At 46.8% G+C, this 19880-nt stretch overlaps 1 protein-coding gene across 6 annotated transcripts in view; it reads left to right on the top strand.

The window, feature by feature from the left end:
* Window positions 1-1107: 1107 nt before the first annotated feature.
* STRIP2 (striatin interacting protein 2) overlaps window positions 1108-19880 on the top strand; it is a 56826-nt gene continuing 38053 nt past the window's right edge. For 5 of the 6 annotated variants that reach the window (XM_024763154.1, XM_024763142.1, XM_024763136.1 and 2 more), the window contains exons 1-13: window positions 1108-1261; window positions 6976-7045; window positions 10068-10142; window positions 11151-11285; window positions 12632-12752; window positions 13527-13595; window positions 13787-13893; window positions 14614-14741; window positions 15622-15825; window positions 17054-17289; window positions 17541-17606; window positions 18291-18354; window positions 19268-19339. In XM_024763154.1, the coding sequence (XP_024618922.1) occupies window positions 1121-1261; window positions 6976-7045; window positions 10068-10142; window positions 11151-11285; window positions 12632-12752; window positions 13527-13595; window positions 13787-13893; window positions 14614-14741; window positions 15622-15825; window positions 17054-17289; window positions 17541-17606; window positions 18291-18354; window positions 19268-19339 (1488 nt within the window). In that variant the 5' untranslated portion in view covers window positions 1108-1120. Of the gene's footprint in view, window positions 1262-6975; window positions 7046-10064; window positions 10143-10292; window positions 10602-11150; window positions 11286-12631; window positions 12753-13526; window positions 13596-13786; window positions 13894-14613; window positions 14742-15621; window positions 15826-17053; window positions 17290-17540; window positions 17607-18290; window positions 18355-19267; window positions 19340-19880 lie in introns of those variants that run through there. The other variant, XM_024763161.1, reaches the window with a different exon arrangement.

The raw sequence follows: 19880 nt of genomic DNA, 5'->3' as shown, positions 1-19880 counted from the left end.
GTTTCCTCCAGCGAGAGACACTGAAACAAGATATTAGAATATGATACCTTGGAACTGCAAGCAAGGAGTAATTAGTCTCTGAGAGTCCCGGTTTCCTTGTCAGTAATATTGGATTAGTGAAAACAACCTGTAGGAGAGATATATCTGGAAAGAGTCTAGTGCAATGCCTGGAACAAAGTGGCAGTTCAACAACCCCCCCAACTTGTTTGGGGCTTCTATTACCATCCCAGACTGCACACATATTTACTGTAAGACGCTTTTTACGTTAAGTTCCAAAGTGGGCAAACCACACAGCCTCATTTGCCCCAGGTAACACTGAGCCCTTAGGAAGGATCTTAGAATGAAGGAAAGGACTGGGGAACAGGTGGCGCTGGGGATTTGTACTCCAATCAACTTTTACTCCCTAGCTCACACCATGAGGAAGATGCACCCCTTCAGCAGAGAAAGGCAGATGGCCAGGAACAGCCCGGAAAGGCACCAGCAATTTCAGTGAAGTAAAAACGCCCCACTCCACCCCTCAACCCCCAGTCTCCCAGTCAAGCCCTCACTCCGAGTGGAATGAGTTCGCCTCTGAAATCTCAGCTTCCAGAGAGGGAGAGTCGCTCGTTTCCTGCGGTGTCCCTGGCCACCCGGCGGTGCCATCCCTCCCCTTCGACTGAAGCGGGATTTGGAAAGTATTCAGGAGCCAGGACTTGGGGGCAGAGGTCTGTGATACTGGGGAAACGAAGACTGCAGTGGAGCAGCAGGCAGAGACTAGAGCTCCCCAAAACGATCGCTATTTGGGATGGGGTGAGGGCTGAGGGACACCTAGTGAGAAGCAGAGCTGACCACCTAGAGCTCAAGGCCCAGGACGTGGGAGGTGGAGCTAAGAGCAGACCGCGGAGTGTCAGGCTACCAGGGACGCCGCGGGAGTGGGAAAAAAAATCCCTTGAATGAGCCCCCTGCAAGTCCTGCTCAGAGAGGTTGAACAGCCAATCGCGATGCAGGGTGGGGCTGCGGATAAAGGTCTCAACCAATAGCTGTGGAGGGGGCGGGGCCTGGCTCCCGGCGCGCGGCGGCTGTGGGGTAACCCCTGGCAGAGAGCGCAGAGCGGCAGAGGGGAGCTGCTGAGGAGAGCCGCATGGACGACCCCGCGGCGCCCGGGTCCGGGAACCCGCCTGCCAATGGCTATGGCAACGGCAACGGCAACGGCGGCGGCAAAGGGAAGCCGGCGGCGCCTAAAGGCCGGGAAACGTTCAGAAGCCAGCGGCGGGAGTCGGAGGTGAGGAGCCCGGAGAGCTTTCAGTTGGGGTCGGGAGACGCCCGGGGCGAGAAGCGTTGGCTGAGGTGTTTCGGTCGCGTGCCCCTCCGCCGCCGGGAGACCCCTGCGCGTCCCGTGCCGCCTCTCGGAGCGGGCGCCTGCTGGGCACGCTGCAGCCTGAACTCCGGGCTCTGCAGCCCCTGACCCTCTCCGCCCGTCTCCTGCCGCGGGTCTGGGGCTTTCTAGCCCTCTGGCCTCCCTCGGGGGGCGCGAAGATAGAGCGTGATATCCAGCGTCCGGGATACTTTCACATATTTATCTCACTTAATCGCTGTAGCCCTCCGGAGTGGTAATTCGTAAGGCCGATTTACGGAGGAGGAACAGGCGCGGAGAGGTGAAGTGAGTGGCCTGAGGGGTGGGAGGCCGGAGGCCGGAGCCCGGCCGCAGTGGAAAGGTCGGCGTGGGGGCAGCCGCCCTCCCACCCCGAGGCACCCCGAGCCGAGCAGAGCAGCCGCGTGACTTGGGCCCTTCCCCTTCCCCCCGTGTGCTGGCGAGCCCTTGAGGGAGCACTTTCCACGGACATCAGGCCCCCTCCCCGTAAGGGTTAATGACACAGGAGTCAGGCAGGGCAGTACCAGAGCGAGTGGATGGACCCCCCCCCTCCCCACGATACAGACCCACAGAGGGGAGTATGAATGTTTCCTCTTCTTAAAAGAAACCCTAACTAGGAGGATGAAAGGAGTGAATTAACATTCACTCCAACCCCCTCATCCAGCCAGCTTCCATCAGCTAGCCAAGAGCAGAACCGGATCTGAGCGGGGAATCAGACCACAAAATGTCAGGTGTGGAAGGGTCTGTAGAGGTCACCGGGTTTTAGCCCTTGCTTTGACGGAAGTGGGAGACAAAAGTAGCTTGCCGAAGGTCATACATCTGGCACAGTGGCCAGGGGTACCAGGCTTTGGGTTCAGTCAGAGCAGGTTTTGAGGTTTTGAATCCCAGCCCTACCATTTACTCTTGGTGTGACTTTTGGCAGATTGCCAGCCTCTGAGCTCCAGTTTCTTCCTCTGTAAAATGAGGTTAATACTACCTGCCTCAGAAGGTTGCGATAAAGTCAAAATGAGATAATTGAATATGAAATGTTTAATTCAGTGCAGGCACGGTGCATGTAGTTGGTTAGCGCACAGTAGCTCTTAGTACTATATTATCATCATCATCAAGGGACAGAACTGGTAGTAGAAGCCAGATCTTAGGCATCCCAGTCCACGGTTTACCATTTGAACTGTATTTCAGTTTCAAAGGGATTTCATGTATGCTTTCCATTTTGATACAGACAAGCAGGAATCCATCCCATTTTATAAAAGAGAGAAGTGGAGGAGGTGAAAAGACTGGCCCAAAATCACACCACCTTTCAGAGGCAGAGCTCAGCCCTCCTGCCATACTGGATCAGGGTTTTATGCACCATATCATCTCCCTCCCTGCCTCAGTACGAATCTGGCCTTTTAGGGCACCCTGTTTCTCCTTCCCCCATAGAGACATCGTTCTTGTTCAGATGGTTTTTGGGGGGTGGGGCAGGGGGATGAGTCTTTTATTAATTCAACAGTTGTTGAGTTCTTTCTATATGCCCAGCACTGTTTTAGGTGCTAGGAATACAGCGGTCTCTCCACAGTCGGGGTGCAGAGACAGTGTGGGAGTGAATAAAATAATTTCGGAATGATATGTTCTATGGGTGAATTAAAACTCCTCTTGAACCAGGAGGCCTTTTCCCTACCTATCAAGTCTTCCTTCAGGAAAAGGCTCTGATAGTTTTACTCTTGACAGTGAGTTCAGTATCCAGAGACTCAGAGCTTTCCACCTGCACCACAGTTTACCGCCTGATTGTCTGCAGCTGCACTTTTCATGTGGAAATGAACAACTGCAGTGATCCTCACCATCTGAGCTTATTGCCTGCCCAAAGGTTGGCCGGAAACATTAGCTTTCCTTCACCTTCCACTGCATCAGGAGAGCTGCTCTTACCTGTCAATACGTCCCCTATCACAACACCCGGGTGCCGGACTCTCTGCTGACTCTCAGATAGATGACTATCTGCTTTTCCTTCCCTCCCTCCTTTTGCATTCCTGTGGAAAATAGTCCTGGGCAGGATGATTTTCTTTCCTCTCTAGGGCTTCAGGAATTTCTGGAAGAGAATTACTGTTGGCACAAGTCAACAGAGCCTCGTACATCACTGTGTTTATAGGGGTACCATTGACCTACCCTCTCCCAATGGCTTAGTGTATGGATATCCTAACCTTAAAAGGAAGCTAGAGAATGATTGTTTGCTTAATAAAAAGATTCTTAACCTAACCAAAAGATTCACCTCAGACCTCTTACAGCCAGATTTCTTGCTTCAGGTCGTTCCCAAAGTCCTTGACAAAGTTTAACTGGTTTGTAGCAAAATGAGGAAAATTCAAGGCATTGAAGTGAGTTTTTCATAAAATGTAGTTCAATACGCTAAATTTAAAGGATGTATGTAATTTAAAACTGTAGGGAGTAACCTGTGAGTTGAGACCAACATTTTTTTTAAAGAAATAGACTAATTGGAAGTACTGGTTTATCACATATGGTAGTGGTAAATATTATTTTGTTAAACTTCTGTTCCAGTTTTGTGTGTGTTGGGACACGACGTAAAGTTTACTTATACTTTGACTTACAGTCAAAAAAAGCTTCACTGCTTTTAATGGCTCTTATTCTGATATTTTTGTCTTTTGCATTTTGGGGGCATTAAACGATTTTTTAAAATTATATATATATTTAAGAGATTTTTAAAGTTTCTACTTAGAAAATAAAACATCAACAACCTTATGTCATTCTCCACCATCCACCTTTTTTTTTTCTTACTGGTCCCTGTAATCCAGAAGTTTAGAAATCTTTGCTATAGTGGATTTAAACATGAATCACCTTTTTGGCAGTGTAAATTCATAAAGTGGTTTTGGAAAACAACTTGTCATGTACAAAGAGCCATACAAATTGTCATAAGGTTTGATGCATTCATTCCCGTTATAAAAATCTGTCAGAGAAGATCCTAAATATGAAAAAAATTTATTAGAGTATTACAGCTTCATGTATATAGTAAAGAAAAATTAAAAACAAATGTGCAACAATAGAGAATTGGTTAAGTAAGCCAATAGACATCTGTCCACTTAGCTGTTTATTTATTTTTAATAAAATTTTTTTTTTTTTTTTTGGTTGTGCTGTGCAGTTTGTAGTTCCCCCACCAGGGACTGAACCCAGGCCGTGGCAGTGAAAGCCCAGAATCCTAACCACTAGGCCATCAGGGAACTCTTCTCTTAGCTGTTTAAAGTGACAGTTATAATAATATGAGACAGGGACTTCCCTGGTGGTCCAGTGGCTAAGACTCCATACTCCCAATGCAGGGGTCCCTGGTCAGGGAACTAGATCCCACATGCATGCCACAACTAAAGATTCTGCATGTCGCAACTAATGATCCAGGAAACTGCAACAAAGATCCTGCATGTGGCAACGAAGATCCTGCATGCCACAGCTAAGACCCAGCGCAGCCTAAATAAATAAATATTCATTTTTTAAAAAGTAAACCTTTATCTTTAAAAAAATAATAATAGTATGAGAAAAATGCCTTTATAATATATTAAAATCATAAGTAGAGTAAGTAAAATTCTTGGAGTAACCGTCCACATAGTGCTACCAGGTGCTGGATTGTGTGCTAAGTGCTTTTCCTCTATTATCTCATTTAGTCCTTACAATGACCCTATGAATTATCCTCATTTTACAGATGAGAAAACTGAGTACGTCATTTTCCAACAATTCCCTGATACCAATTCAGTTCTGACACTACCCGTAGTTAGCAAAGACCCCACAAGTTAAGGGCTCAGTCCTACAAGACTGCCCGCACTTCAGATGTCAGCCACAGTGGAATCCCCAGACTACCTGCACTTCTGCCTGGCCAACTACAGATTCAGGGGTTACCATGACTGTCCCCCTCAGGTTCGATAGATTGCAAGAACAACTTGCAGAACTAAGAAAAGTGCTATATTTATGACTACAATTTTATTATAAAGAATACAACTCAGGAACAAAATGAAGAGAGGCATAGGACAAGGTATGGAGGTGGAATGGTGCAGAATTTCCATGCCCTCTCTGTGGCATTACCCTCCTAGCACATTGGTGTGCCCAAATCACATTGTTTCGGAGTTTTTTTGTTTGTGTTTTTTTGCGGTACGCGGGCCTCTCACTGCTGTAGCCTCTCCTGTTGCAGAGCACAGGCTGTGGACATGCAGACTCAGAGGCCATGGCTCACGGGCCCAGCCGCTCCGCGGCATGTGGGATCTTCCCGGACCAGGGCACGAACCCGTATCCCCTGCATCGGCAGGCAAACTCTCAACCACTGCACCACCAGGGAAGCCCCAGAGTTTTTATATGGAGTTTCGTTACCTAGTCATGGTTGGTCAAACCACTGGCCACTTGATTAAACTCAGTCTTCAGCCTCCTCCCCTCCCTGGAGCTCCTTTTTTGAAATTCTCACTCTAAGTCACCTCATTAGCATAACCTCAAGTATGGTTGACAGGAGCTCCTTATGAATAACAGGCACTCCTACTACTCAGGAAATTCCAAAGGTTTTAAGAGCTCTGTGCCAGGAAGGTGGGTGATGGGGCAAAGACCAAATACATTTTTTATACTACACTGAGGCACAAAGAGGTTAAGTAACTTGTTCAAGATCACATAGTATGTGACAAGACCTGGCATTCAAAATTTTTTTAATTCATATTTATTAATATATTGGTAGGAAAAATCTATCCCAAAATGCTTAAAGAGGTTCGGGTGTAGGATTATATTAAAAATACTTTTAAAAGGGTATTATAGGGCCTTCCCTGGTAGCACAGTGGGTAAGAGTCTGCCTGCCAATGCAGGGGACACGGGTTTGAGCCCTGGTCCGGGAAGATCCCACATGCGGCAGAGTAACTAAGCCCAAGAGCGCCACAACTACTGAAGCCTGCACACCTAGAGCCCGTGCTCCGCAACAAGAGAAGCCACCGCAATGAGAAGCCCGCGCACTGCAATGAAGAGTAGCCCCGCTCGCCGCAACTAGAAAAAGCCCACACACAGCAACAAACACCCAATGCAGCCAAAAATAAATAAATAATTAAAAAAAAAAAAAGGGTATTATAAATTTTTACATACAACATCATAGGAAATCTAGCCTTTAGTACAATTTGAAGTGGAAATGCTACCTTATTTGACAGTCCTAAAATTGTGGAATATTGGAACTAAGGACACCTTTTTATATATGAGGAACTATGATCCACAGAATGAAATCATACAAAATCATACAATGGGTTAATGACAGAGCTGAAGTCAGAATCCAGTTTACTTCTTTTGTTTTCATCCGTCTTGTTTTTCTAGAGATTAGCTAGATGTTCTTCAGGTCTGTGTTTATGTAGATCAGATATGGGCACAGATTGTAGCTTTCATATCTGTTCATGATCCTGGTCCTTTGCCCAGAGTTTCTGATTCTATATAGGAATCTTCAGCCCAGCCCCACACTGAGCCTCTAATTTTGGCTTGGAGGAGGGTACTTCTTAGATGAAAGGCCCAGATGGAACTCTCCTAGTTGCCTTCTTCCTCTAACTTTGGCCTCCAAGAGAGGTGGAAAATGAAATGAGGGTGTGATCTCCTTTTGTCAGCCTTTTCCCCAAGTTACCACAAAGATTTCTCCATTACAGGGCTCTGTGGACTGCCCTACCCTGGAATTTGAGTATGGAGACACAGATGGGCACGCAGCAGAGTTGTCAGGTATGAGATAGATGGGTCTGTAAAGAGTGGAAGGTTGGCCAGGAGGAGAGGGAAGATGCCTGTGCTCTCCCCTGGCAGCTTGTCTGTTCTCAGCAAGTGGCTATAGAGCACAGGCTGTTCTCCACATTCCCACTTCTCTACACCTTCCAGTGGTCAGTATCTCTTTGTTTGCTTTCACATTTCTTTCTGTGAATGCTTCCCTGGCTATGTATGACATTCTCCATTCTTTCATTCTATCCCTGTTTTCTGCTCACCCTTCTTTAATTCTCTTTTGGTGCACTCTCAAATCTGTTTTCTCTCCACCTTCTCCCCATTTCTCCTTTCTTTCTCTTCCCATAGTCACCCATATCTTTTGGGTGCCCCTTTCTGCCACCCACTCCATTGCTTTCCCATTCCATCTCTCTCTCCTTTTCTATTCTACGTCCATCTCACCCCCTTCCCCTAATACTTGCCCCTTATTAAAGTCTCAGCAATGTCTGAAGAAAAACTGTGTAGACAACTGGCCAGCTGAGCAAAGCTGAACATGTCATCTATATCCATCACAGTGGAGCTCTGCTTGGATGTTTCTGAGCTGGGGTTGAGTGATCCCATTCTTCTTTCAGTGCTGGACTGCTTCTCTCTGGATTTTTAGCTTGGCTAAACGTGGTCTCCTTGCATTAAGGGCCTCCATGTTACATGTGCTACAAATGCCAATTATTAATAAATGAGCTTTGGGTGGAAATTATGTGAAAGTTAAATATTCTGTCACATGAAAGTGACACTTTAAGACAGGCTTTTTCAGAGAAAAGAGACAAATGCTTTTAAAGAAGTTCTTGTGAATAAACATAGGGAATAAATTTTGTGATGAGTGACAGAAATAGAGAGCTAAGTTTAATAACTAACCAAGGGTTAGAATCCAAAATATGAATACACACGTACACACACACATAGAGAGAGAAAGAAATGAACATCCCAACAGAGACTATAGATAAATGGTCAAAGAATATGAATAGGAATTCACAGAACAGAAAACCATGTGGTCAGTAAATATATGAAAAGATATTCAATTATGTTAGGAAATGGGGAAAAACAAATTAAAATGGTGAGATATTATTCAACAATCATCAGATGCAAAATTTAAAAGCCTGGGGTTGGTGAGGGTACAGAGAAATGAGTACTTTTTATACATGGCTTGGCATGAGGGAACAGAGTATAGAATTGGAAAGCAGTTTGGTTATATCTAGCAAAGTCGAATTCACACGTATTATGACCCAACGATTCTAGATGTACACTTTAAAGAAATTCTTGGGCCCAAGAAAACACTTACAAAAATGTTTATTGTCGCCACTGTGAAAAATTGAAAACAACTTAGTAGGGGAATGGAGAAACTGCAGTATATCAGTATATTAGGCTACTGTATAGTCATTAAAATAATTGATCTATATCAATATGCTTCAGTGTCAATAAATATTAAAAATATATTAAAGGGGAGAAGAAACGGTGACAAAATAATTTATACAGGCATCAAAAAAACTGCTTAAACACACAAGTCTAAAAGATGTTTCTAGGAAGTCTAGTGGCACACTTGATTGAGAACCGTGTCAGTTAAGTGAATGGATGTGTTCATCACACTGCTTTTCATGTAAGCTATTGAAAGACATAATAAAAAATGCTTCTAAGAAAAAATAATTTATACAGTATGATACTGCTTGGATAAAAACTTGAAAAACAGAACAATATCACGTGTTGTTTACAGGCACATAGATATGTACTAAAAGTATAAAACTAGGCATGTGAAGCATACATACCAGTTTCATCATAGTGATCATCTCTAGAGAGGAAAATAAGACTGGGAAGGAAGAGGGGACTTTAGCTGTCTGAAGCAAATATGACAAGTGTTAACATTTGTTTAATCTGAGTAGAAGATAAACGCAGTGTCTTTTATGTACTCTGTATTTACCTGTAGTATATGAAAGTTCATGATCTAAACTTTAAAAATAAGACAAAAGCAAAGTTCAGTACCTAAGAGCCTTGCTCCCTGTTTTAACTGGGTTTGTGCTCTACTCTTAAAATATATATATCTACACTACTCACTAATGACTGAAGAATTTAACAAACAGAGCTGGGATTTGTTTCTGGTCACTCCAGGATTCTGGAACTCAGGACTCAAAAGCCCTGGCTCCCAGACAAGGTATTTCTTGACCATTAGACAGCTGACTGGAATATAAGTGAATTTCTCTTGCTTTGTGTGTTATCTGTGACCTTGTTAAATTTCCAGCAAGGGTCTTAGTTAGGGAACAGAGTTTTGAGGAAGCACCTATTGGCTTAATGACTTCACTTCTTCGTTCTCTGTAAGGTGAGCGTACTTGTGTAATGTTCTGCTGTGTGTGTGTGTGTGTGTGTAGGAAAGGACATTTTTATTTCTCATAAGCTGTCTGCATTTTGTATTGAGAGGCTGCTGTCAGCAAAGTTAGATTTTCCTGGGCACAGGCCGCCCTTTGGCAATCAAAGCTGCTTCTGTATGGTTTGATTCTGCCCCTGCCCGGGTGGCCGTGGGCAGGAACATAAACTTCTGTATCCTTCGAGGAAACTCAGCAGGGAGAGAATGAACTGGCTCCTTGAATAGCACAAGGATCTTGCCTCTAAACTTCAGGAGTTGTGTTGCCCCCTTTTTCCCTAGAGACAGGATTAGTCCCAGTCTGGGTTGACAAGCAGAAGGGGTTGCAGCCCTAAGAACCAGCAGTGATGACATTCAGCCCTCTCTGTTCCAGCCCTCCTCCTGGCCCTCACCAAATGTCGGAGCCTGCCTTCTCTGCTGTAGCAGCCAGCTGGCAGGAGGAGGACAGGTTTGATGGTTTAATCACCCAGGGACACAAGTGGCTATTTTTAACTGCTCTGAAAAGGAGGAAGCTGACTCTGGATTGAATTGGACACAGGAATGTGTTGGAAGCTTTAGCTCTTTCATGCCACCTTCTCCACCCCAGGCCCCTTCTGTAAGGATCTGCTGAATGTTTGTGACTCTATCCTATCTTTCCTGCCACAGAATTGTATAGCTACACTGAACACCCGGAATTCACCACTAACAGGAGGTGCTTTGAAGAAGACTTCAAGACCCAAGGTGATCCCAGACCCTTATTCATAGAGATCTGCTTTTTCTCTCCATGATATTCAAGGCTGATCTAGAAAAAGCCTAAAATAAAGTATGATCCTTCTTCATCCTCTCCATAGCCATATAACTTCTCTATTCCTTTTTGCATATGGGACACAGAGTTTCCTATATCTCAAGTGGAGAGGTCACGGAGTGGAAGCAAGAGAAGCCTGAACTGGGTCCCTTTCCCTGATGTCAAGGGCCCAGAGAACAGAGGAATGGGGAGGTGGGGCTGGACTGGTTCCCTGCTGCCTGGTAACCCTGTGCCCAGCCTAGTCTTCGACCTTAGTTTTCAATCCCTGTCTCCAATTCTGCCTCACTCCTCATAGCATCTGGTAATAATTTCATGTGCCCACCCTGTGATCCACTCAGACCTCCATTTCCTTACTTTGTCAGTGGCAATTCAGTGTTCAACTCAGCAAATGTGTGGTGAGTACCCATTTTGTGCCAGAGATGCAGGAGGCAGGGGTGAAGGTGAATTTACAGTATCTTTAAAGAAATTATAGTCAGATAGCAGAGGGGAGATGTGTATGTCACAAAACTAGCTGAGGCCAAGAGGAAAATGGGAAGTGTCATTAGAGAAGTAAAACGTATCATGGGGGACAGAGCTTCTGGCTGGAGCATTAGTGGGAAAGAGGTGATTTTGTATTGAACCTGTAAGGATGAATAGCAATTGGATACATAGGGAGATAGAGGGAACTCCTTGAGGAAAGGCAGAGAGATAGAACTGTATAGGCTGGGGAGGGGGAAGCGGAAATGGAGGGGATGTGGAGGAAGATGAGGCTCTGGAGTGGGCCAGAACATTTGGGCTTTTTACTTTTCCCATCCCTTATTCTTTCTCAGCTAAACAAGGAAAGCTTTCGAAGAGAAGAATTTATTGGGGGGCTGAGATCAGAAGTACATATGCTATCATCAGGAGCCTTTCCAGGAAGGGGAGGCAACAGCTGACACCAGATCTGTATGGCCTTCTGTTCCCAGTGCAGGGTAAGGAGTGGCTGGAGTTGGAGGAAGATGCCCAGAAGGCCTATGTGATGGGACTCCTGGACCGGCTGGAGGTGGTCAGTAGGGAACGGCGACTGAAGGTGGCCCGAGCTGTTCTCTACCTGGCCCAAGGTGAGTGGCCAGCTTTGCCAACTTGAGAGGGGTGGACACTAGAGAGAGAGAGATGGTGTTAGCAGGACTAGGATGAGGCAAGCCACACTGGGAAAGCAAGGTTCCTGCCTCTTGAGGACAGATCTTGTCATGTGCTAGAAGTAACCTTGTGCTTATGCGAAAGATGAGGAGATGATGGTAGGTACTGTTCTGGATCCCTTGGAATCGGCCTTTCTCTTTCCAGACATGCCAGGATTTCTTATAGGGTTCTTTTTTTCCTTAGCCTGGGCTGTAATCCTATGTGGAGACTAGCAAGAGGGTCACTGTGGCCAGAGCTGACAGTGTACCACCAGCTGAGCATGGAGGTTTCTTTTACCAGCTGTGGCCTGGTTCTGACACTGAGAGGAGGCAGGGAGGGTGCCACCAATTTACACGTGGACCCGCTGCATTGTTTCTCATTGGCATTTAGAAGGTCCAAGCCAACATAGCAGGAGGAGTGGATGCTGTGAGTAATTTGGAGAATCAGAACTCAATGAGATTAACTGAGGAAAGCTTCCCAGAAGAGACCTATTAGCCAGGTGTTGGAAAGAAAAATGAGCCTAGCTGGAGTAGTAAAAGAAAGCCCTGAGGTCAGAAATAAGAGGACTGTTGGCAGAACCAACTAGTTGGGAGCTAAAAAAACTGTAAAAGAAAAATCATAAATGGAGAGGAAAGAGAGTGGACATCTGGTGAAGGGACGACTGCAGTAAACAAGGCAGTGCCCAAGCCTATCTCTTGGGTCTGGCACTCTGGCCAAGTTCCAGCTGCCAGTACCTTCATCTTTTTGCCTGAGGGCTTTCTGTGCAGCCCACATGGGGCAGCCAGGAAGTGCTAGGGAATTAATGTTCTCCCCTAGTCCAGCAGCATTCCTCAGTGACTGCCAGGGGTTAGTGGATGAGCAGCTTGACCACCTCACCCCTCTTGGGTGGGATGATTCTGAGTTGTTTATGTTTTCCAGAGCTTCTCCCCACTTGGGATTGAGCTCTTGGCTGCCTTCTCTTCCCTATCTCACTTCCCCACTTCTTTACCGATGGTTCCTGGGGTCAACTCCCAAATAAACTACTTGCACTTGAATCCTTATCTCTGGATCTGCTTCTCAGGGAACTCAAACTTAAGACAAACCAGTGATGAGCACATTGGACCTAACCCTGGAGACTGCTTCTCCTCTCCCCTGCCTCATTCCAGGAAGTTCTGGGGGGCACTTGTCCTTTGTAAACCTAATTGTTGGACAGAGTGTTGGGAGATAGTCTTCAGATCATGGGGCAGGGTGGAAAGAACTGGGATAACCCCCTCCTCCTCAACCCCTGCGGCACTGTCTGGTCCTTTAGGCACTTTTGGGGAATGTGATTCAGAAGTCGATGTACTCCACTGGTCCAGGTACAACTGCTTCCTGCTCTATCAGATGGGGACCTTCTCGGCCTTCCTGGAGCTACTCCACATGGAAATCGAGTGAGAAGCTTTAGGGGAGGGCTGGCGACCCCCTTCCTTGAAGGGTGCCTCATCTCCTATACTGGTTCCCTCACTGTAGAGCCCTCTGTGAAAGCTGGGTCTATTCACACCTCCTCCAAAGCTCACTGACAGTCCCCCTCCATCCAGCCATGGTCTCTGATAGCCTGTCTGCTCCCTAAGGTTGGGCTCATCAGCAGGCTCTGCCCCACTTACAGCTTCAATCCTGGGCCTCAGGGGCCGATCCTGTATTGCTTTTTTATCCAAATACCTTCTTAGCTCAGCCTAACTGTGGACTCCATGAAGGAAGCTGTTCTACCTGAGAACGTGACCCAAGATGGATGGGACCAATTCCTGTTGCTGTTCCCAGTTCTTTTCCTCATGGTTACAGCTCTAGAGGTGGCCTTATCTGCTGCTACCACTATAGTGACCCCTCATATTGTCTCATGCCTATCACCCAGGAGTTTTAGTGGGGCAAATTCTGTTTATTATTCACCAGGTGTTGCTTAGCATCTGTTTTGTGTCCAGCACAGTACTAGAAACAGCAGGGATTTTAAGAGGAGCAAATATCATAGACCCTGCCCTTGCCTGTCTTCACCACAGATAAGGGTTTGTCTAGGTGGCAGGAGAATTCTATGGGCTTCTCTACCTTAGACCAATTTCTTTAGCTACATAGCCAGGGAATGGCAGGTACTCATGTTTGTGCATATGATAAGTGTGCAACACGGGGTAAAGAGGCCTTACGGGTTCCTGTTTTCTCCCTCATCCCTGTGGCAGCAACAGCCAGGCCTGTAGCAGTGCTCTTCGGAAACCAGCCATCTCCATTGCTGATAGCACAGAGCTCCGGTGAGTGGGCCTGCCCATGGGATTGGAACAGGGGATCGTTAGCAATGGGTTACCTTTGCCCAAATTTCAGACGCACCCAGGCCACTAGAAGTTGCTAATTCCACTGGGTTGGGCCACCACAGAGACCATCCCTGAGATCTATAGGTTGGAAACTGCCTTGGGAACCTCTTGTGACCCTTCTATAACCTCAGGGTGCTGCTGAGTGTCATGTACCTAATGGTGGAAAATATCCGCCTGGAGCGAGAGACAGACTCCTACGGGTGGAGGACAGCCCGGGAGACCTTCCGCACTGAACTGAGTAAGAAGTGGCACTCGAGGTGCCTGTGGCAGAGGGGAGGCATAGCATCTGCCTAGGAGAGACAGACAGTTCTTCTTCGTCTTCTTTTTTTTTTTTTTTAGAACTAACATCCCTTCTTTTAGGACAGAGATACTTTGTGGTGGGCTTGAGGGTCTGGCTTGATTGCCCCTATGTCTATGAGCTAGGCCCAGTCATATGTCTTCTCTATATCTTGGTTTTGGTTTCCTTGGTTATAAATGGGAATAGTTATCCCTCTCCCATTCGATCACAAATCCCACATGAAGAAAATGAGTTGACTTACCTTGAAAATATGAGTTGGTATTGTCATCAGTCAGGGATAAGATATGAAGGCCTTTGGGATTTTAAAATATATACTATATTTGTTGATGTGGGAAAGTGAGTTGTGATCTACAAAATGCATTGAGTTCCTCAGCCAGGAAGCATCTTTATTACGGTTGATTATCTTTATTACTGTTACTTCTAGTTTGATATCCACCCCCAAGCTTTGGGAACTATGCCATTTTAACTCCATGACCTCCCTTATCCTGCCCTCGGGGGGTTCACTCTGGGAGCTCTCTAAGCCTCCTTCTAAGGACCAAGTACTCAGATTCTTTGCGGGAAGGTGAGTGCCTTCCTCAGCGTCCAGAAACAGGGTTACAGGGACTGGGTCTCAGCTGCTTCATCCTCACTTTCTCACTTGCCTCTCTCCACAACCCCCAGGCTTCTCCATGCATAATGAGGAGCCTTTTGCCCTTCTGCTTTTCTCTATGGTCACCAAGTTCTGCAGCGGCCTGGCTCCCCACTTCCCCATAAAGAAGGTCCTGCTTCTGCTCTGGAAAGTAGTCATGGTGAGTGGCTGATTCACCCCTCTCCCATCTCATCAGATCAGCAGTGCCCTCTGCCACCTCAGTTTCTTCTAGTCTGATTCCAGGAGGCTGGAGCTAGGCAGAAGAATAGGGCAGCTGTTAGCCAGTGGAGGGACAGTAAGGCTGTCCTAGAGAAATCAGATGTTCTGTTTCAGAGTAGGTTACCTATTTCTGTTGGACTGATGGGAGATGCCACTTTCTGAGTTGGGGTGTCATTGCACCTTCTCCTGGTAGAGCTAATGTTTCATGGAAAGAACCCTGGCTGAGAGTTGGGAGATCTGGCCTCTGCTGATACTGAGAAACCTCGGGCAATTCTCTGTGTCTCAGTTTCTCTAGCTGTAAAATGTGAGGTTTAGTGCCTGCTCTCCATCCAGATAAATAGAGGATTTGCTTTTAAAAAATGAAGTCCTCATAAGTGTATGGTTGCAGTTTTGTTACTAATTATTCAACCCTATCCTTCCTCTGACTGGCTGAACAGCATACCCTCCAGGGCAGGCCTTGAGTGATTCTGGGGGGTTATAGTATCTAGATCTGCTCCTTAAAAGGGGGTACATTTTCCTGTTTTTTTCAGTGGAGGCCCCCAGTGGTCCTTTTCCTTATTTCTGGTGATGTTTCCAGCCCTGGGTTAGTAAATAATGCTTTATCCTGACCCCTGAGCTCTGAGGGTTAGTAACCATCTCTGAGACTGGGGATGGTGACCACATTTTTTGCCTCCTCCTGTTTTATTACTTCCTAATTACGGAGGGGGTCTGAGGGGACTGGAGGTTGTGGCTCTTCCTCTCCATGCATGCTTCCCTGACCTTGCTCCCTCTGACTTCCCTCCCTTCCTCTCTTATGTGCCCCTTTCCCGTTTAACCCTTAGTTTACCCTCGGTGGATTTGAGCAGCTGCAGGCTCTCAAAGTACAGAAGCGGGAAGAATTGGGCCTGCCTCCACTGGCTGAGGACAGTATCCAGGTGGTGAAGAGCATGCGTGCTGCCTCCCCGCCCTCTTACACTCTCGACCTGGGGGAGTCTCAGCTGGCACCACCACCCTCCAAACTGCGAGGCCGCCGTGGTTCTCGAAGGGTATGGACTAAAGCAGACAGTAGTGTTGTGACACTAGCTGGCCAAAACTCAAGATTCTAAGCAGCTCTGGATATGGTAGGAAAGAGCAGTAAATGACCCAGCTCTCCTGCCCCTGACTGGCCCTGAGACCAACCTGAAATCTTGGAGTCTATACTTCAGCCTCTATTCCCGAGCCCTGACAGGGTCCTGGGCTGTCAAGATGTAACATTGTGATATCACATCATAGACCCATGTCTTGCTAAGGATCATTGGCCTAGACCTCAGTGCTTGGAGTTCCCTAGCACCCTGAACAACAGTTGGGGTATAATCCTGGGCATAGGTACCTGGTTGAGGCACTTTATCATTGTCTTCGCAGTAAGATTTACTCTGAGCCAGCCATGCTCTTATCTGGCCTTGGAACCAGAGGCTTACACTTACAAGATGACTGGTTAGGGTTCTATAGTCTGCATCCCTAGAAAGGTCACAATGACAAGTTGCGCTGAGAGCTGACCATGCTCCCATGAACTTACCTGCCTGATCTACTTGAGTTCACCGACTACAGGTGACAGGCTCAGACAGTCACACTCAGTAATCTAGTCTACATTATCTGCAATGTGATTTTTTTAACCTTTATTTTTTTGTTGAATAAAGTAATGCTTACTCATTATAGAAAATTTAGAGCAAATATAAAAATGTGAAGAAGGGAGGAAAAAAAGTCACCCACAATCTTAACAACCAGAGGCAATCACTGTTAACTTTTTGGCCTATTTCTGTCCAATCTTTTTTTCTTTCTGTGACAAGATTTAAAATTCCATACTTGCTTCCCTCTGCCTAGCAGCAAGCTTCTGTCCTCCTCTTCCTCAGTCAGCCAGCTGGTGTATGCTCACAGAAGGCAAACTAATTGAATGTTCACCTAAGTAGAGCATAATTAGGAAGGAAAGTGCTGGCAAAAAAAAAAGGCATCAGTGCTTTCTGAAAGCTAAGTAACTGTGACTTTGGGATTATCGATGCTCTGTTTCCCAGCCATTGGCGTGGTTGTGTGAGAGCTGCTTGTCCTGGAATTGGGCCTGGTGGGCACAGTAGGGTTGAGATGGGAAGGAAAAGGTCTCACTAGAGATGGGTTCTTACTTCCATGTTCCCTGAAGTCTAGCAGCCTGTGGGTTGGGGTGGTCTTAGACAAGGATGCCCAGGGTGAGATCTCTGCACACCTTCCCTCTCTCCTTCCACCTACTCCCCTCCAACCCCCCAGCAACTCCTTACTAAGCAGGACAGCTTGGACATCTACAACGAAAGAGATCTCTTTAAGACTGAGGAACCAGCCACAGAGGAGGAAGAGGAGTCTGCTGGCGATGGAGAGCGTACCTTGGATGGAGAGTTAGACTTGCTAGAGCAGGACCCTCTAGTACCACCTCCACCCTCACAGGCACCCCTCTCTGCTGAGCGGGTGGCCTTTCCCAAGGGCCTACCATGGACCCCAAAGGTCAGGTAGGTTTGATAACACCAAGCACCCTGAGCTTCGGGGTTTCAGTCACTGGAGGCCCAGGGTGGAGTGGTCTATGTATTCAGGGCTCAATAAGCTGGTCTGGGAGTCGGAACTCCTGGGTTTGAAGTTCCCTGCTGTCTTCCCTTACTGTTCCAGTTCTCCAACTGGAGGAGTAGGAGCCCAGTAAGGGTCCTTCTCTCAAGGTTTGCTTTTCTTCCCTTCTCTGGGATTTGTCTCTCCACCGTCCTCTCAGACAGAAGGACATTGAACACTTCTTGGAGATGAGCAGGAACAAGTTCATCGGATTCACTCTGGGGCAGTAAGTGACTGGATGGTCAGAACTGGCTATAGAGTGGTTTTTAGAGGGCCACGGGAGCGGGTGGCCTAGAGTGAGAGATGTTGCCTGGTCGTGATTATACAACCCAGAGCCATGGGCAGCTCCCAGTGACTGCTTTGGGTTCTTGCCATGGAGTTTTTTCCTTCCAGTTTCCTAGAACTTTTATGTTCTCATCCAGGTGTAGGACCTTGAGCAACAAGTCATTTCCCTCTTGAACATCAATTTCCTTGTCAGTGTTATTAGATGGTCCCTGCAAGCCCTTCTGTAATGGGCCAGAATTCTGTGAAGAAGCGACATGGTTGGAACAGATCTTTCCCCATTCCCCCACCCTCTTGAATCCTCACTCGTCACTACAAAACCTGAGAAACCATTGTTGCTACCGTTTCACTGTCAAAAGTGTTGGGCAACATACCCTTTTAAGTAGGAACCTGCTCCCAGACAAAGTGAGTCCCCAAAAGACTATACAGAAATCCTAATTTTCAGGGACACTTCCCTGTACCATTATTCTTTTTGTGTCCTGAAGCAACAATGGGGGACCTGGTAACTTGCAGAGAAAGATCCAGGGTACCAGATGGTGAAAGTGGCATGGTCCACATGACTCCAGGGGGTATTGGTAATTCTCTCTGCTTTTGACCCTTATGATCTGGTGTGTCTTGCATTTCACAGGGACACGGATACCTTGGTTGGATTACCCAGGCCCATCCATGAGAGTGTGAAGACCCTCAAGCAGGTGACCAGGGTGGGCTCTCAGTCTTCAGGGATAGGGAGCCATCAAGGCAAGTTGGATGACTAGGGTCCTGGGTCCTGGGTGGTGCTCTTCCACCAGACACGTTCTGAACCTGTTATTCTGTACTTCCTCCGCAGGCATATTGGCCAAAGAGGTAAAAAATCAGGTCTCTCCGTACCTACTCAGTGTCCTACGTTTAGATAGATGAACAAGTTCTCCTTTCTTCCTCTCATTCCTTTTCCCTCCTCCCACCCTTCTCTCTCTTCCCACTTATTGCTTCCTTTCCTTTCCTTCTCTTTCCTTAGAGGATCACTAACTTCCACAGGCCCAGGATTGAGTAGCAGTCTGCTCTGTATCCAAAGTGTGTGTGTGCACGAGTAAGAGTTCCTTGCACAGACCTTGATCCCCACCCCACCCCATCATCATCACTCTGTACACACACGGACACACATACAGGCACATGCAGCAAAACTCTCAGGGCAGTGGTCCAGGGGCAGGGGCCTATTCTTGGCTTCCCCTCGCACGATTTTTTGGGTTTTTTTGAAAGGCTGTGCCATGCGACATGCAGGATCTTAGTTCCCCAACCAGGGAATCGAACCCGTGCCCCCTGCATTGGGAGCACGGAGACTTAACCACTGGACCGCCAGGGAAGTCCCTCCCCTTGCACTTTGGTTGAAGGTAAATGCTAAGGTATTTGCGCCCTTCAAACATGGAAATATGGAATAAACACTGTATTGAAGCACTTTGCTGCTGTTCATGATGCAAAGGTAAATAAGGCTCCTGCCTTCAAAGGGTGCGTAGTGTATTTGGGCTGACAGACCCATAAACAGGACATTTCCTTGTCATTGGGGAAATGATCACTGGTACACACGTGATCGAGGCCCTCAGCGCCTTATTGATGTCTTATGTTTCCCAGCACAAGTACATCTCCATCGCAGATGTTCAGATCAAGAATGAGGAGGAGCTAGAGAAGTGCCCCATGTCTTTGGTGAGTCAAGTGGAATCCTGCACAGGAGGACATCTGTCTGCAGTGCTGTCGCATAACTCGCGTGCATGCTGTTGGACTCTTACTGTATGCTAGGCAAAGCAAAGTCTCTACTTTCACAATACATTAATGTTGGAGAAAAACGATAATTAAGGAAACGAGAAGACTTTCAGAGAATTGTAGATATGGTTAAGAAAATTTAAATAGGGTGACATATCATGTAGTAGACTATTTTAGATTGGGCAGTCAGGGTATGTAGACCTCTGAGAAGGTGGTAATTACCTAAGATCTGAGGTATAAGAAGGAGCTGGCCGTAAGAACATCAGGGGAAAGAGCATTCGAAGCAGAGCGAACAGACTTATTAAGAAGGTGAGAGCAAGCTCAGAATGTTAGAGGTAAGTGGATGAAGGCTAGTGTGGCTGGAGCACAGTGGGGAGGGGGAAGGTTGTCTGAGATGGGGTCAGAGAGGTGGCCTGGGGCCACTTTACACAGGACATTTAAGCGAAGATAGGGAGCTTGAAGTTGATTCAAGTGACAAAGGGAA

This window comes from Neophocaena asiaeorientalis, unplaced genomic scaffold (assembly GCF_003031525.2).
Source record: "Neophocaena asiaeorientalis asiaeorientalis breed wild unplaced genomic scaffold, Neophocaena_asiaeorientalis_V1.1 scaffold681, whole genome shotgun sequence".
In the NCBI taxonomy this organism is placed as follows: Eukaryota; Metazoa; Chordata; class Mammalia; order Artiodactyla; family Phocoenidae; genus Neophocaena; species Neophocaena asiaeorientalis.
The sequence above is the reverse complement of the archived record's forward strand: the minus strand, read 5'-3'. Positions and strand labels throughout refer to the sequence as shown.